The sequence below is a fragment of the Armigeres subalbatus genome, chromosome 2, assembly GCF_024139115.2.
Source record: "Armigeres subalbatus isolate Guangzhou_Male chromosome 2, GZ_Asu_2, whole genome shotgun sequence".
Taxonomy (NCBI): Eukaryota; Metazoa; Arthropoda; class Insecta; order Diptera; family Culicidae; genus Armigeres; species Armigeres subalbatus.
The window spans coordinates 184,698,376-184,723,873 of record NC_085140.1 but is presented as its reverse complement, the minus strand read 5'-3'; the positions used below and the strand labels follow the sequence as shown (position 1 = coordinate 184,723,873).

The 25,498-nt window shown below is 39.5% G+C and overlaps 2 protein-coding genes across 3 annotated transcripts in view; both read left to right on the top strand.

The window, feature by feature from the left end:
• LOC134211362 (uncharacterized) overlaps window positions 1-25,498 on the top strand; it is a 712,214-nt gene that overhangs the window by 249,104 nt on the left and 437,612 nt on the right. The window lies entirely within an intron of this gene.
• Window positions 2,267-2,851, top strand: LOC134215605 (S-phase kinase-associated protein 1-like). Its single transcript, XM_062694756.1, has one exon. It carries the CDS (start codon window positions 2,326-2,328, stop codon window positions 2,806-2,808), a length of 483 nt encoding a protein of 160 aa, XP_062550740.1. The 5' UTR covers window positions 2,267-2,325; the 3' UTR covers window positions 2,809-2,851.

Genomic DNA, 25,498 nt, shown 5'->3' with positions numbered 1-25,498 from the left:
TAATAGCCCCATTATTTTCTTTTTGTTTCAATATTTCTTTACAGCTTAAAGATGACACCCAAAATGATAATCACCTATTGTTACACTGTAATTTTATTGTGTGACCTCACCAGTTCCTCATATATGGAAATCCTCGACCTAAACCAAAATCCAGGCATAGTTGCCTTCAGAACTAATTCCGTTTTCTTGAAAGAAGGTTTCCACATTATTTCACAAGTTCAATTTATACTCATACAGAATTATTTTAAAACAATACGAATCTATTATTAAAAATCTAGAAGAAAATCCAAATATTGAAGAAATAGTCAACATTTTGAAACAAAAGCATAGTCAAGCCAACTTTATACTTGAAAATCTTACTGTAAAACGAAGAAGAACAAAACGATCTCTCAACTTTCTTGGATCTACTATAAAAATGATTACTGGAAACCTTGATAACGAAGATTTGCTTAGAATTGAAAATCAATTAGAATCCTTAAAACACTCTAATAATGCTTTAGTTACAGAGAACAATGAACAGGTCAGGATAAATGAGCTTTTTGAAAACAGAATAAACAATTTAACAAAACAGGCTTACAGGCAGTCTAGAGAAATAGATAGTATCATAAAACAAGCTAGGTTGAGTTTAGACCGGCCAATTGACTGGAAACACATTCTACATATACACAGCATCATCTTCAACATCGACATGATCCAACACCAGCTTGCAACAATCTTCGAATCCATACAATTGTCGAAACTGGGTATAATATCGAAAACGTTCTTACAACCTTCAGAACTGGAATTTGCAACGCAACTACTGGAATCACAAGGCATAACGATTGAAAGCTTTGATCAAACTTACGAGTTTTTGGAACCGGTAGCTTTTCATAACAACTCAGACATAATAGTCCTTATTAAAATTCCTAAGCTTAGACGAGGAGATTATGTACAACTTCAGCTGGAAACTATTCCTATACATAACAAAGTTATAGCGCTAAACGCTACAAGTGCTATTATTGGCAACAACGAGTCGTATCTGGTAATGTATCCATGTACGAACATCGAGAAACGCAGTATTTGCGATTTACAAAACCTCTTTAACGTCTCCAACGACAAATGTCTTCATCCAATATTACGAGGAAACGCAGGTACATGTACCTTTACAAAGTCACCAACAATTTCGGAATTCAAAACAGTTGAAAATCTTGGAGTACTGATAAAAAACTCCGTTAAACCCACCCTCATACAGAACAGTTGTGGTTTTGGCCGAGAAATCTGACAGGAACATTTCTCGTATCATTCAAGGATTGCCTCGTAACTCTCAACGGAAAGCACTTCAACAGCAAATCTTTCAAAGGGAAACTAAACCTGTTATACTCCCACTTCATTTAGTGAACGTCAATGAATCAGAAATACTAGCAGAACCCATGGATAATTTGGAACAACTACACGTACATAATCGTCGTAAGCTAGAACATCTAGAAACCGTTACCGAAAGGACTAGAGCATTCAACATTGGAGCCATAGTTTTGATCACATGCCTCGTCATAGTTTTCTTCACTTTTCTCATAAGAGAAGTTCGTAAACTTAAGCTGAAACTGACGATACGCATTCCAGCAGTCAAAGTTGCAGATACTTCGCATCTAGGGTTGAACCGAGACGGTTCAATCTAATAAGGGGAAGTTATGTACGCATCCTAACAGCCTCTATCGCGTATGCACAGACGTCAGCAAAGTACGCGCTAGCAGAAAGTCACCGTTGCATCCGGCACGTGGAGACGTCAGCTATTTGGTTACCAACCAAAGGTTAGCCACAGGTACGCTGACGTTGCAGTAAACATCCGGCCATCGAGGTTGCATCAGCCGGGACCCAATTGACGAACCAGGAATTCCGCTGAAGCAGCAGTTTCCAGTTAGGCGGCCATAGCCAGGTAACTAGGTAGCTTCAGTCAGGGCGATCAGTTCAGTGCGGCATTCGATAGGGACAACACGTCCAAGTGTAGACAATTAAAATTTGTAAAACATCAAGTGTATAACGAACTCGAATAAATAGTGAATGTGAATCGAACTTAGAATTATTTTTTAAAAACTTTATCACGTTCATGACAACGTAACTATATACCTACCTAAACAATCGATTTCAGAAATGGTTTTAACTTACATGCACGCTTCAAAAACTTTAGGTATGATCAGATATCTTTTCAAAATATCGAAATATACTTTCGTAGAAATATACCTAACCGTAGTATATAACAGCCGTGTGTTTCCTAGATTTTCATCACAATTTGAGAACAGTTATACCATCATCAAGTGTTGCCTTGATCGTAATATTAAATCAACAGAAATGACAACCATCAAATTACAATCCGCCGATGGTGATATATACGAAGCAGAGATTCGGGTGGCCAAATGCTCTAACACGATCAAAACAATGATCGAAGATTTGGGCATGGACGAGAACCAGGACGAAGCGGTGCCCCTGCCGAATGTGAACAGCGCCACCCTGCACAAAGTGCTGGAGTGGGCCAACTATCACAAAGATGACTCGCTCGACTGCAACGATGAGGCCGACAAACGTACCGACGACATCTGCGATTGGGACCGAGAGTTTCTACGGGTCGACCAGGGAGTGCTGTTCGAGCTTATTCTGGCAGCCAATTATTTGGATATCAAAGACCTGTTGGATGTGACGTGTAAGATGGTTGCCAATATGATCAGGGGGAGAACACCGGATCAAATTCGGAAAACGTTCAACATTAGAAACGACCTAACACCGGAGGAGGAGCTTCAGATTCGGAAGGAGAACGAGTGGTGCGAGGAGAGGTAATGTGTTTTATGTGAATAATAAAAATTTGTTTATCATTCTGAAACATTGCATTTTCAATTTTGAAGTAACCAATCTGAATCAGTCTGTTACCGAGCAGAAGAGAATAACTTCAAAATGCTTGGTTGTTCTGACTTCTGACCTTAACGAAACAGTTAGGGCAAATATGTTACAGAAATTGAAAGGTATAATACTTTAGGCATAACATGCTTTGCTTAAGTAATTACGTTCACATAGTTGACATTTTTGGCGATGTTTCATATCTGTATTGGGACAAACGATCATTTTCTAGGGAGACAACAAACAGAGGAAGATATACAAAAGGGATTAACGACAGACATATAGTTGCTGCAATACCAGAAAGAAGGCACTTCAGAGGATTCAAAATAAAATTTTGAAAATGATTCTGAAGTTCCTTTCGTGGTATAGTACCAATGAGCTTCATAGAATTTCTAGTATTGAGACATTGCAACAAATGTCCAACAAAATAATTTCCAATTTTAGACAAAAATCGTTGCAATCTTCTATTGCAACTCATAGCTCTATAGCTCATTAGTATAAATTAGGTTAAGTTTAGTTTAAATTGAAAACATTGTAATTCCTACAAGGATCAATCCAACCAGTGGAAACATCCTAACTGCCAGAGGCAATTGAAATAACTAAAATTGTAACATAGCAAATAAAAATGATAGTGTTAAGAAAACATGGAACACCTAGTCTAAAAGATGAATGCATGTATTAGATAATTAGTAAATAAAATTAGTAAAAAAAAGGAAACTTTGGTCGAATTGATATTTGGGTCAGAATGGTATCTAGCATGGATTTTTCACGCGGTTTATCGAAATCGTCAAGAAATACTGAAAAATCCCGATTTTCGTTCTTACGCGGATTTTCGGATATTTAGTATACTAATGATATTCTTTCCATCAAGATTCAATGATGAAACATTTATTCTCTTCACGTACAGAAATAATAACAAATATAATTAAAAGCTTTCATTCAGCAAGAAATGCAAATGACTCTCGAACAACATTCGAAAGCTATAAAAGTGACGAGCGTTTTTCATTCGATTTCCAGTGAGCTATCGAGTATCCATAATGTCAAAACTTCTCGTTATCTCGTACCGTACCTATACTCGTTTTCAAGACCGAAACAAAAACCGTAATGCCAAACATGTTCGACTCGATAGAATTCTGATGAGCTGTCCCGCAAATATAATAAACAATAAACAATACTAAATTAATGAATTTGTGTGTGTTACTTCTATGTGAAGTTAAACGATTTACAATGATATAGAAAAGCTAATATCATCTTCCAAACTCAGACGTACATGTTCATGATAGAATTAGAGGCGAAAGTATAGAATTGATAGTTCCGTTAGGATACGGCAGGCATGAAGAATGTTTTTATAGAAGTCGATTTGAAAGCGAGTGGAGGGCAGAAGACATATCCCTCCCTCTTCATACGGGAGCTTGGCAGAAGGAAGGTCGTGTGATATGTGCCATCACAAATATTGCCCTCCGCTCGCTTTCACCGACGGAACTATCAATTCTATACTTTCGCCTCTAATTTCTATCATGAACATGTACGTCTGAGTTTGGAAGATGATATTAGCATTTCCAATTAAACAATAAACAATAAACAATAAACAATAAACAATAAACAATAAACAATAAACAATAAACAATAAACAATAAACAATAAACAATAAACAATAAACAATAAACAATAAACAATAAACAATAAACAATAAACAATAAACAATAAACAATAAACAATAAACAATAAACAATAAACAATAAACAATAAACAATAAACAATAAACAATAAACAATAAACAATAAACAATAAACATAAAAAACAAACAAAAAACAATAAACAAAAAACAATAAAAAATAAACAATAAACAATAAACAATAAACAATAAACAATAAACAATAAACAATAAATAAACAATACAATAAACAACAATAAACAATAAACAATAAACAATAAACAATAAACAATAAATAAACAATAAACAATAAATAACAATAATCAATAAACAATAAACAATAAAACAATAAAATAAAATAAACAATAAACAATAAACAATAAACAATAAACAATAAACAATAATAAACAATAAACATAATAAACAATAAACAATAAACAATAAACAATAAAACAATAAACAATAAACAATAAACAATAAACAATAAACAATAAACAATAAACAATAAACAATAAACAATAAACAATAAATAAACAATAAACAATAAACAATAAACAATAAACAATAATAAACAATAAACAATAAACAATAAACAATAAACAATAAACAATAAACAATAAACAATAAACAATAAACAATAAACAATAAACAATAAACAATAAACAATAAACAATAAACAATAAACAATAAACAATAAACAATAAACAATAAACAATAAACAATAAACAATAAACAATAAACAATAAACAATAAACAATAAACAATAAACAATAAACAATAAACAATAAACAATAAACAATAAACAATAAACAATAAACAATAAACAATAAACAATAAACAATAAACAATAAACAATAAACAATAAACAATAAACAATAAACAATAAACAATAAACAATAAACAATAAACAATAAACAATAAACAATAAACAATAAACAATAAACAATAAACAATAAACAATAAACAATAAACAATAAACAATAAACAATAAACAATAAACAATAAACAATGAACAATAAAAAATAAAAAAAACTCGGAAAAATGGTCTTTTCGGATGTTTGGTCTTTTCGGGCACTTGGTCTATTCGGGCGAATGGAATTTAGGCGTTTGTCATTCGGGCGAATGAAATTCGGGTTTATGTCATTCAGGCGTTTATGATAGAACCGAGCGTTGAGTTTTTACACCAAGGGGTCGTTCAATAATGATGTCACCGGCTTTAGGGGGAGAGCGCGTCTAAGATTTTGTGACAGTACATGTACAAGGTATAAAAAAAGCGTGACAGAGGCGGGAGGGGGTCTAAAAATCTCAAAAAGTAGTGGACGTCATATTTGAATCACCCACAAAGGCTCAATCACATCATCAGTAGATAGAAGAGATGAGCGCGGAGGCGGAGAACAAACTCGCTGGCTACCCCATACAAAAATCTAAGATGGCGGAACTGTAAAGTTGACAGATTGGACCTAATACGATAAACTTATTGTAATTATAAAAACGAACAGTGGGTAATGTCTGTGACATAACCGCTAAGTGAACGTAGGACTTGACTTGACCATGCCTTTAAGATACATAACATGTCCAAATTTCTCACATCAACTATTTTGGTTAAATAATCGGCGTTGCATACCATTCCTTGGCAAAATCTTCTCATCAAACCGACACAGAAATCAAATCTACCGCGAACAAAAATCATCAAAAAAAAATCAGGATGTATCTGGCCGGTCACGAAATATTAGCCTCGACAGTGGCAACCTTCCCACTGAAGGACTGCCTGAAATAAACCACAAGTTGGCTCAGCAAGGGATGTAGACTGAATCTCAGCCCTTCCACTGAAGGGCCTTCTAATCCGTACGATAGCGACTGAAGGAGAACATTATTTTTAACTCTTAGAGCCTTGAAAAAGGCTGTTTGCTTCGGCTAAGTGCAAAAAGTAAGAAAACGATCTTTTCAAATAACCGAGAATTTCTAGTGATGGTATAAAAAAGACTGAATGCTCTGCGAGCGAATGCACTTTTCTTTTATACTACTTAATTTTGAATCTTCTCTGCTTCCCAATTGGTGGACCAATCAGCTAGTGTCTTGTATCCCGCTTCTTTGTCAGCCAAAGCGTCATCATCATCAACGCGTTCGAGAAGGGCTTCTTCTTTTTTACGCTTGTTGCTCGCTGCTGGCGTCTATTTCTTAACGGGACTTTTCACTTGATACAGGCCAATAAGCCGGGCAAGCGAGCTTAGAATTGCAGTTCAGGTGGAAAGTAGGGTGTTCTTTTCTGAGACAACATTGTTAGTAGTAGAAGGAAGGAAACACCCGGACATGGGATTTCGGGTGATAAGATTTAGAATTCATAACATGGGACGATCATTCAGTCACGTTCGCTTTGTGTGCGGTCAGTATCAAACAATGTTTTTCTACATATTTTTTTATCAATGCCAAAAAATCCAACATTTGATGAAAAATCGATTGATAGTTTATTAATGTTTGAGCTGTTATCGGTGGTTTTAATCCAAATAAGATTATGTGAAAGATTTGAACATCTTATGAATCTTTAAAGGCATGGTCAAGTGAAGTCCTTCGTCCACTTTGCGGTTAAGTCAGAAAAATTATCCACTGTTAGTTTTAACCCTATTTATGAAAATCACGCATAAAATTTCATCTCTAGAATATTGGATTTGGCACCCAAGTACAATTTCAGGGTTGTTACGACTAAGCGGATTTCGCGATTTTCGCGGATTTTACGGTTTTCGCGGAAAAAAATTATGAAAAAATGAAATTCCGCTTAAATTTCCGGGGAACCTTTTGCAAGAATGGAGAAATTTCCACAGATGTTCTCGGAGAAACACCCGCAGACAATTTTGGAGTGACTTCTTCAGAAATTCCAAGAAGGACCATCTAGATGGGTTGTTATATCAACTGCTTTTTCCTTAATCCTATTTTCAATTTTGTACAAACATGTGTAACGTTGAAGTTAAAACATATACTTAAAATCAGTAATATTATACAAACGAACTCGAAAAAAGACGTTCACTAAATTGTTGTAATGTTCAGCGTGATATTTAACATTGATATTTAACGTGCATTTGCTTAGAATTTAGTTTTGGGTCACGCGAATTTGGCGCAGAATGGATTTTCATGTCGCGCGGAAATGGCGTGGATTTGATTTTAGTCGGCGCGGAAAATATTTCAGGATCTCCGTAACAACCCTGCAATCCCGAAGGGAATTGAAAGCTTTGATATTGATCTCTATCATTGGCTCTCTGAAGAACCGTTTGTTTTTTGGACATACATGCTGCATCATGTGGCTTTTCTTCAGCCTGTCTCGGCTCATCACCGATGCCGGCCGGTCTCGGCTCGACTGTGCTGCTGCTGCCGGTATCTGCTCAGCATTGCTGCTTTGTCGGGTCTGTAGGGTGGACTGCTGCTGTACTGGCTAGGTTTCGGCTGATGATGGTGGCTTCGATGACTTCATTCCCTGCTAAAAGGTGTGAGTGCTGTTCAATCGATGATGCGGTTGCTTCGCTTGTCCCGGTCAGAATGAAAGGAAAAATCGCGTTGCGCTATTTTATGGCTTCTCAGTAGACCCAGCGGCTGCTCATTCGCTGGTGTCTGCACCAATCAGAACGAGGTAATGGAATGATGCAAGAATTATGCGGTACCCATATTTATAGGTTCCCTTGATCTTAATGTTTTTCATTGAAAACAGTTTCATGCCTATTGAAACAAGTTTTTCGGGTCTTATCAAGCATGGACATGAAAGGCATACTTGAAATCTGTCGATTGAGGAGCTTACTGCAGAAATTCGTCCACTGAGACGAACGCCATTAACGTTTAAAATCTTTCAACACAACGTAACGCGGTCGATTTGAATATTTTGAAATGACACCCGGTATAGTAAAGAGAGACGTAAGTCCTACGTCAAAAACTCAAAGGTGCAGCCCAATCGGGTTGTACGCAAAGGTGACGTAGGACTACGCAGCCTCACGTAATGGATTTTATACGTAGTAGCAGAACAAACCCTGTAGGTATTGCTTAGGGGTTGGCAGTAAGTGTTACGGTATGTCTATTGTTTGCATCGCGGAATTTAAATCGATTTTTTTTTCCAAGTTCGTTTATTTGGTAGGCTCAGGCGTGTATAACACTTTACGGAGCCATGTTTCTTTGTGATATATACAATCAATGTCATTTTTTTCAGTTAGTAAGAGAGGGATAGGAGCCAGCGTACTCGTGGTGACTCGAGGTTAGTTTACAATATTTAAGGATGGACGGAGCTTAGGATTCGGGATCAAGGAGTTTCGGCTGCTCATCCGGGCATTTGGCGTAAGGGACGATGTGGCGTGTCGTTGTGCTCGAGGATTGGTTCGACTGGGAGCGTCTTCCGGATGGCCTGTGTAATGGAGATCTACGGAACATAGAGACAGAGACAGTACAAAAAAAAACTTTGACAGAAAAAAAAAACAAAAATTAGATTTGGATGTCAGAATCACAAATGAAACTATAAATGGCCTGCATATAGACCGCATCATTTAAATCGATTTCTATATGTTTGTATTGGATTTACACATTCTCTATGAAAAAGACTGAAACATCAAGTGAAATTTTCTCAAAAGATTCCGACTTTGGGTTTGTTGACGTTTGTGATTGGAAATGCGCATTATTGAAAATAAATCATTTTAGCAAACACCAGAACAGCTGAAAAATAATCTGATTTTGAGTGGGTTCACTGAATTGAAAATGAATTCAGAATACCAGAAATTTGAAAATTATTCTTTCCTTGCTAATTAAAATTTTACTTTTTGCGCCTTTCCCGAGTTTGTCGTGGCGATCCTAATAAACTAGGTCAGATTTGCTAAATATCTTGGTTGTGCATATGCACAGCACATGTTTCGAAATGGACAAATTGATATGAAATTTGCGAAAAAGAATCCACGTTTCTTGGAGGGACTCGAACCCGTAACCTCCTACTCTCTAGATAGGCGTGATAGCCCCTACACAACAAGACCACGTAAAGGTTACGTTTGCGTAAAAGCCATCAGAAGCCGAGTACCAACCTCCACCGCGGTTAGCTCTTTTTTTTTTTTTCAAATTGAATATCTTTCGGTGCTTAATTTGTCCAATCTTCACTTACTGTTGTATATCCACAGTCAAGTGAGCCACCTTGTTTATTATTCGCGAGCATCACGCAAACCTTTGGCACAGCAGAGTGTGATTGATTCACACTCTATATAAAACCACCCAGCCTGTTGTTGGCGGCATAGAGTTTGATGCTTTCGAATAAAAAAACAAGGTGGGCTCGCTTGACTGTGGAAAAAAATGATTTTCGTAAGGCCCAGTTGCCGAATAATATGTAATTAATTGTAGGTCAAACTTATTTTTAATGCGCCTTTCCAAACATTAATAACAACCAAATAACTAAATCTTGTAAGAAAACTTCACTTCCTACTCATAAATGACTGCAGAAGCTATCGCAGCGAATAACTTTTCTGCCGCAACCATCGCTGACGGCCATCACCGCTATCTACGCTATCATTGTTATTGAATTTTCTGTCGTGTTGAAGAAAATTCATCTTTAATCAACTCTCTTCTAACTCCAACTCCTGACAAGAAACGATTTATGCTTTTAGTTGGTTGGGTGAAATTAAAAATACGCCATTGGTTAAAGTACGCCATTTTGTTGCTAGGTTTGGGTTGTGTTGTTTTCGGGAAAATGGCAGACCCCTCCTCCCCTCATAAGTGCTTACGTAATTGGTGTAAGACCTCTTTCTTGTATTCAAAAAAGTAAGCCCATTAGTCCCTACCTTTTGTGATTTGTTATGGGTGCAAATAAATCGTGCACTCATAACAATAGATGAAGGGGCGTGGCCAATGGGATTACTTAATGAGATCGGGATTCCACAGAGAGCGAACCGATTCTGAATTTGGTCATGAGCTGTTAGGTAATCAAAATACTTATTTTTGAGAAGAATGACAACAGAAATGTGACATTACATGTCACATTACAAAATATTATCGCTTGGCATATGTCGGTCCTAGTGACAGTCGCCGATGGGTGGTTACTGTAGTTATCTTCCACTAAGGTGGCGTTTTCATCAATTTGGTCATTGTATATGAGCGGTCCACCATTTTATACAAAAGAAGGTTGATCCGAAATGAATTTTCTTCAAAGTGCAAAACTTAATCATTTAGCGACGACTTAAAGTTGCCTTCGGTAACAGTATCGCAAGCGCGCGTTGGAGGGAGATGATGCAATAAGTTTGTTTGAATGGATGGCATCAGTAGCAGTAAAATAAAATTTCCTCATTCTGATTTCTGTTCCGATTTTGTTTTGTTGCTGTAAGGGATTGAAAAGTCGTTTTAATGGAAATATATCGCTTCTTTGCTGGACCATTATTTTACACAAGGGATGGTAGATCCGAGAATTTTTTTCAAAGTGCAAAATTAATCATTTGGCGAAAACAGAAAGTTGATCTTCGGTCGCAGAATTATAAGCACGTGTCACCCTCCGACGAAACCGACCGAAACAGTCTATTTTCCAGTCCAAATCTACCATTTCTTTCCAGTAAATGCTGGTCCTGAGAATAACCAATTTTCTTTCCCCAATGCGCCTTGTTTGAACTGCGGATTAGATCCAAGCCGGCAAGTTTCTTGATTTTGATGTCTGTGCTTGCGATGCATATACGTGATTGGTTGGTTTACCTATTTCTAAACTTTTTTTTTATCAATTATCGATAATAAATAGTTAAAAATCAGTATTTTCAGATAAATACAAAGAAGCGTTGACTCATTCTTGAAAGGTAAAAAAAATCGGAAGTCCATTGAGAAAAGGCTGACATATTTTCGTAACGGCCTTCGATTTCCGCAATCGCAAACTGTACCCCAATATAGAACAGACAAAGAAATAGAAGTAGAAATATAGAAATCATAGACATAAAGCTTTTAAAAAAGATTAGAACACCTGATTGAATTCATCTTGGATCTACCAGGAAAAATCCATGTTGATCAGCGCTAATGCAGGACTTGAACCTTGCAAGATAAATCTATTTATAATCAGTTCAAGCAATTGTGAAGTCGAATACAGAGACATCCCACGATAATTGGAAACGCCACGTTTGTCACCTTTCTTGTGAACGGAAAACATAAAGGCTGAGCCTTTCCATTGGTCTGGAAATTTACCGGAAGACAGTAGAAGATTGAAGATGTGTTGCAGAGGAATAATCAGCAGGTTAATGCATTCTTCGAAAATACATGTTGGAATGCCAGCAGGACCAGATGAAGTGCAAGTTCTATTTTTTCTCGATGCCATCAAAATTGATCATTATACCATAACGAAGGAAAGTCTTCAGTCATGTTTCGATTACAAAATAATCATCCCCAATAGCTTTTGTGAATTATTACTCAATTCGTTATAACCACATATAGGGGAAACGGCCCTTTGGCATTTTTAAGTACATTTTCGGCAGTTTTTCCAGAGTATTTACTCCAGCCCATGTAGTTCGGATCTCGAACTACCAATCCAGTGAGTAAACATACTTGAAAATATTTCTGGAACATCGCTAAAAATACCAAGGATGCATATTATCCCAGTTATCATTCATGTTCTCAAATTTGAAATTTATTGCTCTAAAATTTGTTTTTTTTTTAATTTTCAGGTGAGTTATCATTGGATGCCATGTCATATGCAAGTAGGAGTTCACAACATAATAAATTCTAGAGGAACTGTTCGGCACTTTATCTCATAGTTCCTATTTTCATCCCATCAAAAACAAAGCAATGAAAAGGAATTTGATTTGTTTCTTATTTTGTGATTTTTTCAGCAGTGAGCACGCATGTTAGCAAAATAAAACGACGAGATTGGTGCTGTATTTCTTTGTTTTGCGATGGGATGAAAATATGTGCAGTAAGATGGAAAACGGAACAGGTCATCTACTTGCATTACAACCCAATCGTCATTTTAGAATTTTAGTATGGAAAAGATAGAAATCGTGATATAGAATGTCTAGTAGCTGCTGATTAGGTTTCGATAAAAAATGCTTCAATAGCACGAAAGATCTAATCTTACGTTACAAAATAAAAAGCGTACACACACTGTACTTAACTCTATCATACGTGGTTTGCATGCTTTCAGACAAGCTTGCGTGAGATATCCATCCAACACTCCTGTCATAACCTAATTGGCGTCAGTTATCAGAACAAAACACTTGCATCAAATTACACAAAAAGTTGCCGAGCTTGCTTCAGACTCATCTAATGTACCCCGTAGTGTTGCATCTCATCGCTCAAAGGAAGACACGTTGAAGGGGCACGCATCGATGCAGCCCGTCAAATTTTGCACCTCCCAGCTTCTTTGCTGCTGTAACGCAACAGAAGCCTCGATATGCACAAGAGTGAACACGAGCTTGGCTCTCGGATGTACCTACTTTCAGTCGATGCAGCGCTAACAGGGCCAGCAAACAAATTGGCATCTTCGCCAGAACGCAGGCAAACACGAGTTCAATTGCAACGATGATATGATGCACCACCGCGGAAGCTCTCTTTGCATCTTGAACCCGGTCGACGACGATGATAGTGCCGAGTTGGAGACAAACAAATTGGCCTACAGGATATCGAACCCTGTCACATTTCCGTCCGACTTGGGTTTATGTTCACGTGGTTTGCACTTCTCTGCCGATGAAATGTGTAACTTGTGTACTTGTGTACTTGTGTACTATCTGATCCGATTCGTCATTCGTCGCCATCTGAATGTTACTCTCTTGACTTTCGACGTGCCGATTATGATGCACTGAATGACGCGCTTGCGGTAATTGATTGGCAATTTATTGAATCGACTAACAGTATCAATGATGCAGTGGATTTCTTTAGTATTGCGCTGGAAGATGCATTTCTCCACACTGTTCCAACCAGACGACCCCGCAGAAACCTCCATGGTCGAATTCACGCCTACGTGCACTGAAACGACAGCGTTCAGCTGCTCTCCGTAAATACTGCAATTATCGCTCACCATATTCCAAACAACTATTCAATTTCGCAAGTAATCGTTACCGCAAGTACAACCATTTTCTCTACAATCGACACGTGAGACGAACCGAAGCAAACCTACGTAAGAACCCAAAAAACTTTTGGTCGTTTGTTAATTCCAAACGGAAGGAATCTGGGCTTCCTTGTTCTATGTTTCTTGGAAATGACACAGCAGATACCGAAAAGAGAAATGTAATCTGTTCGCCCGACAATTCAAGCAAGTGTTTCACGATTTCACTGCCTCGCCGGTGCAAGTGTTACGTGCCATTGACGGAACGCCACGTGATGTGCTGCATTTTGAATTCCCCGCATTACTGAAGACATGGTGATGGCCGCAATGCGCAAACTGAAGCTCACCTTTACAACCGGGCCAGATGGGATTCCATCATCAGTTTTGAAACGTTGTGCTGTAAATCTCTGCCGTTCACTTGCGAGAATTTTCCAACTTTCGGCAGTGCAAAGCGAGTTTCCTTCACACTGCAAACATTCTTATAAATTTCCGGTGCACAAAAAAGAGATAAAGGGAACATTCTCAATTACCGCGGAATTACATCTCTGCTTGCCTGTTCGAAGTTGTTTGAAATTATCAAACATGACGCTCTATTTGCGTGTTTTAAAAACTACATTGATTTCGATCAACACGGTTTTTATCCGAAGCGGTCGGTTACTACGAACTTGGTTCAATTTACGTCCAGCTGCCTGCGTTGTTTGGATTCCGGATGGCAGGTTGATGCAGCATATATGGATCTGAAAGCCGCTTTCGATACTGTGAACCATGAAATTCTGCTTGCTAAGCTGATGTTACTCGGCGTCTCATCAACGGCTACCGATTGGTTTAGGTCATATTTGCAGAATCGTTCGATGCGTGTGAAAATTGGCACGTCAGAATCAGAAGTTTTCGCAAACAAATCGGGAGTACCTCAAGGCAGCAATCTGGGCCCGCTACTGTTCTCGATCTTTATTAATGATATTTTCATGCTGTTGTCACAAGGCTGCCGCCTCTTCTACGCAGACGATTCAAAAATCTATTACGTTATAAAAAACTTGACAGACTGCAACGAACTGCAAAATATGTTGTATATTTTTGCGGACTGGTGCTCAAGAAATCTCATGGACTTAAGTATTGAAAAATGCAACATCATTTCATATCACCGGAAAAACGCACCAATCATCTTCGACTATGTTCTGTCTGGACGATCGCTCACTCGCGTTCAGCACATTAAGGATCTTGGCGTTATCCTGGATAGTGGACTTACCTACAGACCTCACTACGATGACATTGTAGCCCGAGCTAATCGTCAATTGGGTTTTATTTTCAAAATTGCTGGTGAATTCCGTGATCCGTTATGCTTTAGATCACTGTACTGTTCCCTTGTGCGATCAATACTGGAATCATCCGCTGTTGTTTGGTGCCCTTTCCAGACCACATGGATCGCTAGGATCGAAGCCGTTCAACGGAAGTTTCTAAGATACGCTCTTCGATCCCTAAGGTGGCGTGATCCGACGAACTTGCCACCGTACGAGGAGCGGTGCCGGTTGATTAGCATCGAACCACTAGAGTTTAGACGGATCGCCGCTCAAGCTACGTTTGCTGGGAAGCTGCTCACGGGTCACATCGATTGTCCAGCACTACTGTCGCAGTTAAATCTATATGCACCTCTTCATCAACGTCTATTTTTGCTTCTAGAACCACAAACTTGCAGCTATGCAATACACGAACCAATTCGATCCATCAGTCGCCGCTTCAACGAGTTCTTCGATATTTTTTACTTTAATTTATCAGTTGACGTGTTTCGTCATCGGTTACTAGACTTTTTCCGTACCGCCGACCGTAACCAATTAGATTAACTAATATTCATTTAGACATTCATTGTCAGTTGAATTATTTTAATAAATAAACAAATAAAACGCGTGGGGTTTTCTAACAGTATAGGGCAGCAGAAGGCCGCTGCTGGCAAAAAGGCTTTAGTTTTCTAGCGCAAACATGACCTCGATTCAGTGGAATACTGGTTGTTTGCATTTGAGAATGGATAAGTACCAAGTGATAAATGGTAAATGGACTTTGGACTGACAATCACGAAAGAAAACCCTGGATGCTGGGATTTTGTACATCCAACTAATCAATATTGTTAACAAAGTTCTGCATGCAGAAACAATAAAACTTCGTTATTATATGTATGCAGATACCACTAATAATCGCAAATTAAAAAAAAATCGACTACTTGATGTTCCTGAATTTGTTGTTTGAAACGAGAGAAAATCATATGCTCGGATAACAATACAATACAAGAATACTTTCACACCACATTTACACATTATGATTTTTATTCAAAATAAAGCTGGTATTGGCTATCTTCACATAATTATAAAATAAATATCGTTGGACCTTTCAAATACACCACAAGGCGGAACAAACAAATCAAAAACATTTTTTTCAATCAAGTTTTGAACAAAGCTTCCAATTTCAGGATCTGAAATTAGGCCGATACAAATATTTGAAAACAATTATGTCTCACCCCCTCAGATTTTTTGCCAGAAATTATATTTTGAGGGGGCAACAAAAAAAATTGGGATAATTTTGAGAGTTTTCAAAACATTCTTTGACAAATCTGAGGAGTTTTTTGATTTTTCTCATTTTAATATTTATTTATTATTATCCCCCGCCTCCCTTGACCTTCCGGAGACCAATCTATATAATAAAAATGAAATGGTCTGTGTTCGTATCCGCATAACTCGAAAACGGCTGGATGGATTTTCTTCAGTCCTTCAGCAGATATGTTCGTTATACTTTCCGACGGGTTTATATGATATTTGCTCATGCGAAAATCAAGAGTTAGGTTGAGTAAATCGTGGAAAACTAAAATTAAGATTCGTATGGTAATTTCGCATGGGCACTTCACAACGCGCATGTCCGCCTACTATGCAGGACAACGTCTGTCAGGTCGACTAATCTATATAATAAAAATGAAATGGTCTGTGTTCGTATCCGCATAACTCAAAAGCGTCTGGATGGATTTTTTTTCATTCCTTCGAACGAAAGGTTCATTATAGTTTCCGACGGGTTTATATGATATTTCCTAATGGGAAAATTACGAGTAAGGTTGAGCAAACCGTGAATAACTAAAATTGTGATTCCTATGCGAACTTTGCATGGGCAGTTCACTACGCGCATTCTCGCCTACTATGCAGGACAACGTCTGCCGGGTCGACTAGTAGGACATAATGTTAATTAAATATTTGTAACGGACTTGAATGAAAAACTTTCACACATATGTAGCATCTTTTTGCACTACAGAAGATGATGGCGGAGTCTCTGCAAGCTTCGTTTTGATAAGTACCCGGTATAGGGAGGTATCCAAAAGATTCGTGCATAGGCCATATGCTCGTTGCCTCAACCATTCAATCTGCATCACTAATTCTAATTCTAATCCGAACAGTTAATTGGGTTAATCAACATACTGTGTAATTAATACGAGATATACAGGAGCTAGGGGTTTCCAGTAGCCTTTCAAGCAAAGGCGTAGGATTGCCAATCCGGAGACGACGAGTTCGATTCTCGGTCCAGTCGAGGATATTTTCGGGCTGGAAACTTACTTGACACCTAGTTCCAGTTAGAATGTAAAGCCATTGAAGAAGAAGACAGGAGCTAAAAAACTAAAACCGATCAAGTGTATTCGTTTAGTAGATGTATCCTAAACTAATCGATTGGGATGTCACTGAATAGGCTGCTGTAATACGAATCGAAAAGCTCGAGTAAAATTATGCCTTCTCCATTGCGACGGCGGAGCCAAAGATCGAATGCGGTGGGGTCATTACTGTCGAGCGATAATAACCATTACTGCCGATGAATGCGAAGCGCAATGATCCCCGTCTATACACACACGCGAACGGAGCGCTGATGGCGATGACTTTTGCCCCTTTCGATCGTCTTATCGAGATTGAATGCCGGAAATTTGGGCAGATAATTGGTCAAAAGTTGGCATGGATTTTGCAACCGACTTCATGAGTTAATCGATTTTTTCTGCATGGCTTGGCGCAGCGCGGTATGTCCGTCATTGGCGAATTTCTTATCGTTAATGCAAACATCAAAAGCTCGCTCGCTAATGGGGTGGGCTCTGTGACGGCTGAATGGAGCGTCCAATAAAATTTTAGCTGCGAAAAAGTAATTTAAATACCGCAACGCTTGGTACCTCATACTCTTCGCAAAAAAAAGAGTGGCTGCATCAATTACGTAATCCAATAATAAGGCATTCGAGTGAACGTGGCAAATCGAATCATGATCATGAAATGGAATAACTTGAGTCATGAACAACCCAATTACCACGGCGCGCCACTTTTTGGTCAGGCTGTCAATCAAAACCGTAGCATCCGATGTGACTAACCAAAGTCGAGACTCCTTGGACCTTGATCTTCTAGGAAAGAGCATTATTCTTATGCAGTGGACGCACTGTTCCAGATTCGGTTGTGGTGGGTGTGCTAACAGTTGTCGAGACGAGAGCTGGTCAATGCAATCGAAGTTCATAATAAATTTGGCGATGCGGCTGCCACCCACTCACAGATTGGCCTTCTTACGAAGAAACCGGACCGCGCGTACTTTCAAACCTTGAAACAGATTCTTATTGAGTTTGTGATCGACACCTTTAAACTATATCATTAGCACGGTGTGCGCCTACGCAGTTATGAAGCAATCAGTTACTTGAAAGTGGGCCATTATCAAAATGCCCTATCGCCACTTTACCGGCGCAGTTGCCATTGAGGGTCAATCCGTTCGTACCAATCAGGATCAAACGCGTTACCTCGTTTGCATTGATTCTCACCTTCATTGACACAATTTGAAATTCACGAAACCCATTGACCTACTGCAGTAGACTGAGGAGCTTCGATGTACCAACAATTCCAGTGTGTACCTATCTACTCCTGTCTGGCCAAGTGACACCGAATGGAACCATCATCCGCTCGGTCTTCCACCGGATGGTGTCCCAATGGGACGCAACGACTGCGACGAGACAACGGAAGGCAAATAATCGAAAGCACTCTGTCTAACTGGCTCGCTCAGCTGGTGTGAAAAGAGCATTGTGTATCGATGGCATGAATAAATATCTTCGAATTAAGTGCATTATTCACAGGCACGGTGATTAAATAAATGCGATAAACGCCTGGCTCGGTGCAGCAGATTGGCGCGGTGGGCGTATGCAATGCACGCTTTTTCTCACCCATCATCCACGTGACGATAGACATCCCTCGTTCGCCGGTGGTGGTAGGTCAGATTTCGCCAAGAATGGAGACATTCCTCTTTGGGCTGAGAAAGCGGATATCTTCGGGAGGTACGCAAGCGATGCAGCATGTTGCATCGTTAGATGCGCGACATTATTGTTGAGTGTCATCGATGTCGTTGTCGAAGTCATCAGCGACCCACTGGTATGTGCTGTAGGGAAATTGATTGGTTTCATGCCGGGAACCGCGCATTGTTGCAAGATGGTTCACATGTTTTTGCATCGATTGAACCACCTCCACATAGCATTTTCGCGTTAACAAGTGATTCAATATGCACAGTGTGTCAAGTTTAAACCGATTGGGTCCTCTTTCTTTGGCGACAAGTTAACATGCTTGAGGATTTCAGTGAAGCCATCAGCGTTATATGCATTTGGTTTTCAGAATTTGCTATCAATTAATGGTGAAAAGACGATTTAAAACATAGGCATAAATATATCACAATCGTTACAAGTAGAGGTGTGCGCGAACCATTTTTTCGTTCAAATGACCAGTTGTCCATTTCAGCCAAATTACATTCGAATAAATAACTTTCGGCAATGTGGCCGAATGATTTTGGATTTTTGAATTTTTCTTGGAAAATTCTTCAGAACTTCCATGATAGATGCTTCAGAGTTTCCACAAGAAAATGTTCGAAATTTGCATTTTTTTTAAATAACAATTTGGAATTATTCGGAATTTCCTTGGGGAATGATCCGCAGTATTGTGCACTTAAAATCTCCAGGATTTCTATGGGAAATTGTTTCAAATGTTCACGTATATTCACTCGAAATATCAACGAAAATTTCTTCTGGAAGATCTTCTTTGGTTTTACGGGAAGTTTTTCGAAATTGTGCGGAGTTTTAAGAAAATCATTAGAATTTTTACGAAAAATTCTCTGGTGTTTAAGGGATATTGATCTGTAGTCTACGGAAATTCCGCTGATTCTTCGGACTTTTCCTCGGAAAATTTGGCGGATTTACACAAATTCGAATCGGCGTGGAACATTATATATCAGCGGAGTGACAGATTTTAAAAGGCTGCGAGCCGATGCAAACATGTTGACGGCGGCGTGAAGCTGAAGACTGTAAGCGGTGACGCAAACATCTAGTTACAAGCCCTGAAAACAAGCTGATTGCATTTTGATATAAGTGCAATCAAATTGTAGAAAAGCATCCGAAACAAAATATGATAAATCACCTCTATCTCGCCTATTTCCTATTGGAGACAAGAGTTTTTTGTACATCTCTGTAAAACAAGTTAACCCTGAGTGACGGGGTACCCAGATACCCATTCTGAAATTGAAACTTGAATAAATTGTTGCAGGTAAGTTCAAATACTATGAAACTTTCTGACATCTCGTAGAATGTAAAGTTTCAGGTTTAGGTTGCGATTAGAGCGCTTAGGGGTCGAAAACTATGTATACCCCTTAAACGGGTGACAGGGTACCCGGGTACCCAACCATGTAACAGTGGGCCTGTATATTTATATGAATGTTTGATTATATGTATCTATGAGTATGTCACTGGGACAAAGGGTGTGCATGCATAAAGGGTCTCCAGTAGCCTTGCGTGTAAAGGCGTTGGATTGCCAATGCGGAGATGGCTAGTTCGATTCTCGGCCCGGTCTAAGATGCTTTAATACTAAAGAAAGTACTAAAATAACTCCAAAACGTTAACTACATCCACTTTGGTAATAGCTCTAGCAATAGAATCGACCTTGATGCTTTGGTTTTTCATTTAGAAATTTGACTTTTTTTTTATTTCTGGAAACTCTAATGATTTCTTCGTTGCATAAACGAACTGTGCAAGTGCATGTGTGTATTTTTGAAGGTGTGTGTTTTAGAGGTAAAAATTGTCAATTCCTAAATTCCATCGTGAAGCGACGGGATTTTTTTAGGACTATTTTCTGCCGAACCGTGAGTATGGAATTGATGCTTTCTCCTACATGCGCACCATTGTGTCCACTGGGTGGTCCCCTGGAAGATCCGGAACATTCGTAAAATTGGTCAATTCGTAAATTTTATCCTGAAGCGTCAGGATTGTTTGAAACCGTTTGTAGTCATACCTTAAGCATGATATTGATGTTTTGATCCACATTCAAACCATTAGTGGGGAAAAAGCGACCCAAAAAGGTACCAATTTATTGCGGCTACATGATGCGGCAGAGAAATACCCTTCCTTAAGAGAAAATTCACGACAAATCGAATAGCGCTGTTTTCGTTCGCCGGAAATTATAGGAACTGGTCGTTTTGCCCCATTTACCCCTAAAAACATATTTTTTCTATGGCAGCTATACTTAAAAACCGATTGCGGCTAACTACTCGTATGTTTTCTAATGTTAATTTTGTAGAAAATATGTCTGGTATATATTCCGGCCCTTGATCGTGACTGAAAGGGGCTGTTTTGCCCCATTTTCCTCTAAAAAATGCTTTTTGCCTTTCTCGTATACTAAGTATACGTAAAGGCTATATGTTCACTCCAAAAACAAAATTTTTATAGAAGGCTCGGAGACCCATAGTGTTATATACCAATCGACTCAGCTCGACGAATTGAGGTGATGTCTGTGTGTATGTGCGTGTGTGTGTGTATGTGTTTTTTTTTCTTCCTAAACAATGGAGGGGGAATCTGCTCAACAGACATCCTGGGTTGACCAGGAAGTGCTGGGTTAGGGGCCACCTCCAATGAGGGAGGCAGGACTGCATCCCCGACCAGCTAAACCGTTTCCATTGCCGCCAAGCCCATCGTCCCTTCGGTACAACCAGAATGTAATGCTTCAAAGGGGGGCCAGTGCATGACGCACCCTCGAGGTTAGCTGCGTGTCCTTGCAGCATCGAACATCGTGACTCGCTTTTTTAGAAGAACACCATGGTATCGTGCCAGCGCATTGCCGGCTTTCCAGGTGGCCTTACCACGCCATATGTCCTCGGAAGGTGGGCAGGGTTGACTTCGCGCCTGCTTCCCTCTGCACGACTGGTATCAAGAATGATGATGCCGCGTGCACCCCAAACTGACCTTTCTGCGATAGGGCCTATTCGCCAGCACACAGAGGGACTTGCCGACGCGAGGCCTACGCCTGCCCCAGCCTTGACGGGGACCCCTTTCCGTTCTCGGGCTCGGAACTCGGCCGGTTGACCGACGCCGCGAAAGCGACGATACCATGTTGTTCTTCGCGCGGCCACTTGTTCGATAAAAGGATCGAGTTCGACCACAGAGCATGACCACCGGTATGACCCATGAAGCCGACTCCGATCCCTTGGACCACCTCTTATTTGCGCCTGAACTAGCCATCCTTGAGTCCACGCGCCACCTTCTGTGTAGCTTCGAGACGATTTGGGCGATAGCCGATAAAACGGCGTTCCAGCCAACTTCGTCTTTACACATCCTCCGAACTAGGTTGTCCGGGGTAGTGTCCAGACCACATGTGGCAAGCATGTGGTCACGCATTGCGCGAAAACGTGAGCACACGAACAACACGTGTTCCGCCGTTTCCTCTAAACCTGCGCACACCAAACACTCGGGCGAAGCCGAGCAAGCCAGCTGCTTTACCTGCACTTTGATTTTGCAGCACGCTTAAACGCCGGGCACATCAAACCCCCAATGGGGTGCTTGCTGTTCACAGCTTTGCTGGAACAAATCAAACAATTGGGAGGTTCGTGCAGCATTGTGCCTCATGTCCTCCAATCCGCAGCGTCGGCAGAGATTGCTTCTGTCAGGGCCTTTGCAGTCCCATTGCTTGTGCCCCGGTTCCAGGCACTTGAAGCAAACTTCGGGTTGCTCGTATATGCGCACAGGGCATACCGACCATCCCATCTTGACGCTCCCTAACTTGACTACCTTGGAGGCGTCCGCTGCAGATAGCCGAACCAATGCTACCTGCGTCCCTGCCGGACCTTTCCGTAGCCGAACGGCTGCGGTGGGCGTCTCCACTTCACACTGTCGCCGCAGTGCCGTGACGAGCTCTTCGACTTCAGTGATCTCGTCCAGGTCTTTAACCCTTAGATTCACCTCCGTCGTGAGTGCCCTCACCTTGACCGTCTCGCCTAGGACCTCCTCCGCCAACTTCTTGTAGGCGGCGCCCTTGTGTGTATGTGTGTGTGTATGTGTGTGTGTATGTGTGTGTGTATGTGCGCACCAAAAGAGCAAAAAGTCTCGCTCACTTTTTTTGTACTTACCCTTGACCGATTTCTTCCCAACAGGTTGCATTTAACGCAGTATTCTGCCCCATTGTTTTCTATTGAAAATTGGCTGGATCGGACTATGGGCTTGGGAGTTATCGCCAAAATACTTTTTCTCATAAAAAAGCGCGTAAAAAAGTCTCGCTCACTTTTTTTGTACTTACCTTTGACCGATTTCTTCGCAACAGTATACTGCCCCATTGTTTCCTATTGAAAATTGGCCGGATCGGACTATGGGCTTGGAAGTTATGGCCAAAATACTTTTTCTCATAAAAAGCGCGTAAAAAAGTCTAGCTCACTTTTAATGCACTTACCCTAAACGTATTCCCTCACAACAGGCTGCATTCGACGCAGTATCCTGCCCCATTGTTTCTTATTGAAAATTGGATGGATCAGACAATGGGCTTGGTGGTTATGGCCAAAATACTTTTTCTCATAAAAAAGCGCGTAAAAAAGTCTAGCTCATTTTTAATGCACTTACCCTAAACGGATTCCCTCACAACAGGCTGCATTCGACGCAGTATTCTGTCCCATTGTTTCCTATTAAAAATTGGACGGATCGGACAATGGGCTTGGTAGTTATGGCTAAAATACTTTTTTCTAGAAAAAAGCGCGTCAAAAAATCTAGCTCACTTTTAATGCACTTACCCTGAACCGATTTCCTCCCAACAGGTAGCATTGTTGTCTGACGCAGAATCTTGTCTCATTATTTCTTATTGAAAATTGGCCCGATCGGACAATGGGCTCAGAAGTAATGCCCAAAATACTATTTTATTGCCGCACGAGAAAGGCATCATCACCGCTAGGTGGATTAATCTGGGTTTTTCTATGACAGCTACTCTTTAAAACCAATTGCGGCTTACTACTTCTATGTTTTCTAATGCTAATTTAGTAGAGAATAAGTATGGTATGTATTCCGACACTGAATCGTGACTGGAAGTGGCTGTTTTGCCCCATTTTCCTTTAAAAATGCATATTTTCTATGACAGCTATGATTTAAAAGCGATTGCGACTAACGAATTCTATTTTTTCTTATGATAATTGTGTGGAAAATAAGTATGGTATATATTCCGGCCCTAGATTACGACTGGAAGCAACTGTGCTACCTCATTTTTCTCTAAAAAATGTATTTATTCTATGACAGCTGCTCTTTGAAACCATTTGCTACTAACTTTTGTTATTGGTTTCTTATGCTAATTTTGTAGAGAATACATATGTTATACGTTCCGGATCTAGATCAAAACTGAAAGTGGCTGTTTTGCCCCTTTTTCCTCTACTTTTCCTCTTTCTATGACTGCAATCAGTTAAAACCGATTGCGACTATTTATTTCTATGTTTACTGATGGTAATTTAGTAGAGAATACGTATGGTACACTCAGCGAACTGGACTAGCAAAATTCATAACTGGCGCCTTATGAAGCTTCGACTGAATATTACACCAACAGTGCTTTTTATACGCAGTTACCTTCCCAAGTCATCAAGCGTCAATGGGCGTATGGTCTACATACCGGCCTCCCGATCCCGACGTCCGTGGTTCGAACCCAGTCTGCTGCACTTTACTTTTTTTCAAATGTAAATCATCATTCATAAAGCAACATATTGAAATTCATACCGATTCCTTGTGGCAAATTTTCATAAGGCGTTTGATTGGAAATCATGCGTCCAGTTTCCTCAGTGTATATATGCATGCCTTAGATCATGACAGGATTTCGCTGTTTTGCCCCATTCTCCTCTATAAAATCATTTTACTATGACAGCTAATATTTAAAATCAATTGTAGCTAACTATTTATATATTTTCTGATTCTAACTAAGTAGAAAATATGTATGGTATATATTCCGGGCTGAGTGAATGTGACTCCAAGAAAAATAAAGTTTTATATTCATTTTTTAAGAAAATGCATATTGTGCTTATTTCGTTCCAGATGTCCTATAGTCCTATGTTTTCAGTACCCATGAACATGAACTGAACATTGCAACCCTTATTGTTGATCAATTGTTATTCACTGCTGTAAATTAGCAAGAAATAACAGAAAAAGTTTTCCTGAGGCACATGGGGCAAAACGGGCCCTTTTAGTTGCGGTTTAGGAGTGTATGACATATGCATTCTCAACAAAATTAGCATCAGAAAACATAAGAGTAGTTAGCCGCAATCGGTTTTTAAGTATAGCTGCCATAGAAAAAATATGTTTATTAGGGGTAAATGGGGTAAAACAGCCACTTGCAGTCATGTTTTGGGGCCGGAATACATACCATACTTATTCTTTTCTTGATTGATGACTTGTGAGGGAAGTCAGATTTTTTCTTTTTTTGGGAAAGATGTTTTAATTTTGATACACATAGTTAAGTTTGCCATCTTAGGGTGTTTTTAAGAGATATTGCGAAAAAAGATTCGGCTGCCGGTGGGACTTGAACCCACACTATTCCATTTAGTACACGGACGTATTACCAATTATACAACAGCTGCCCTTGCGAGAAGTTGTTCCATAACCAGCTAATAACGATGGGATATCAGTCAATTCCCCGTATCTATCGAATCTGCTTTGG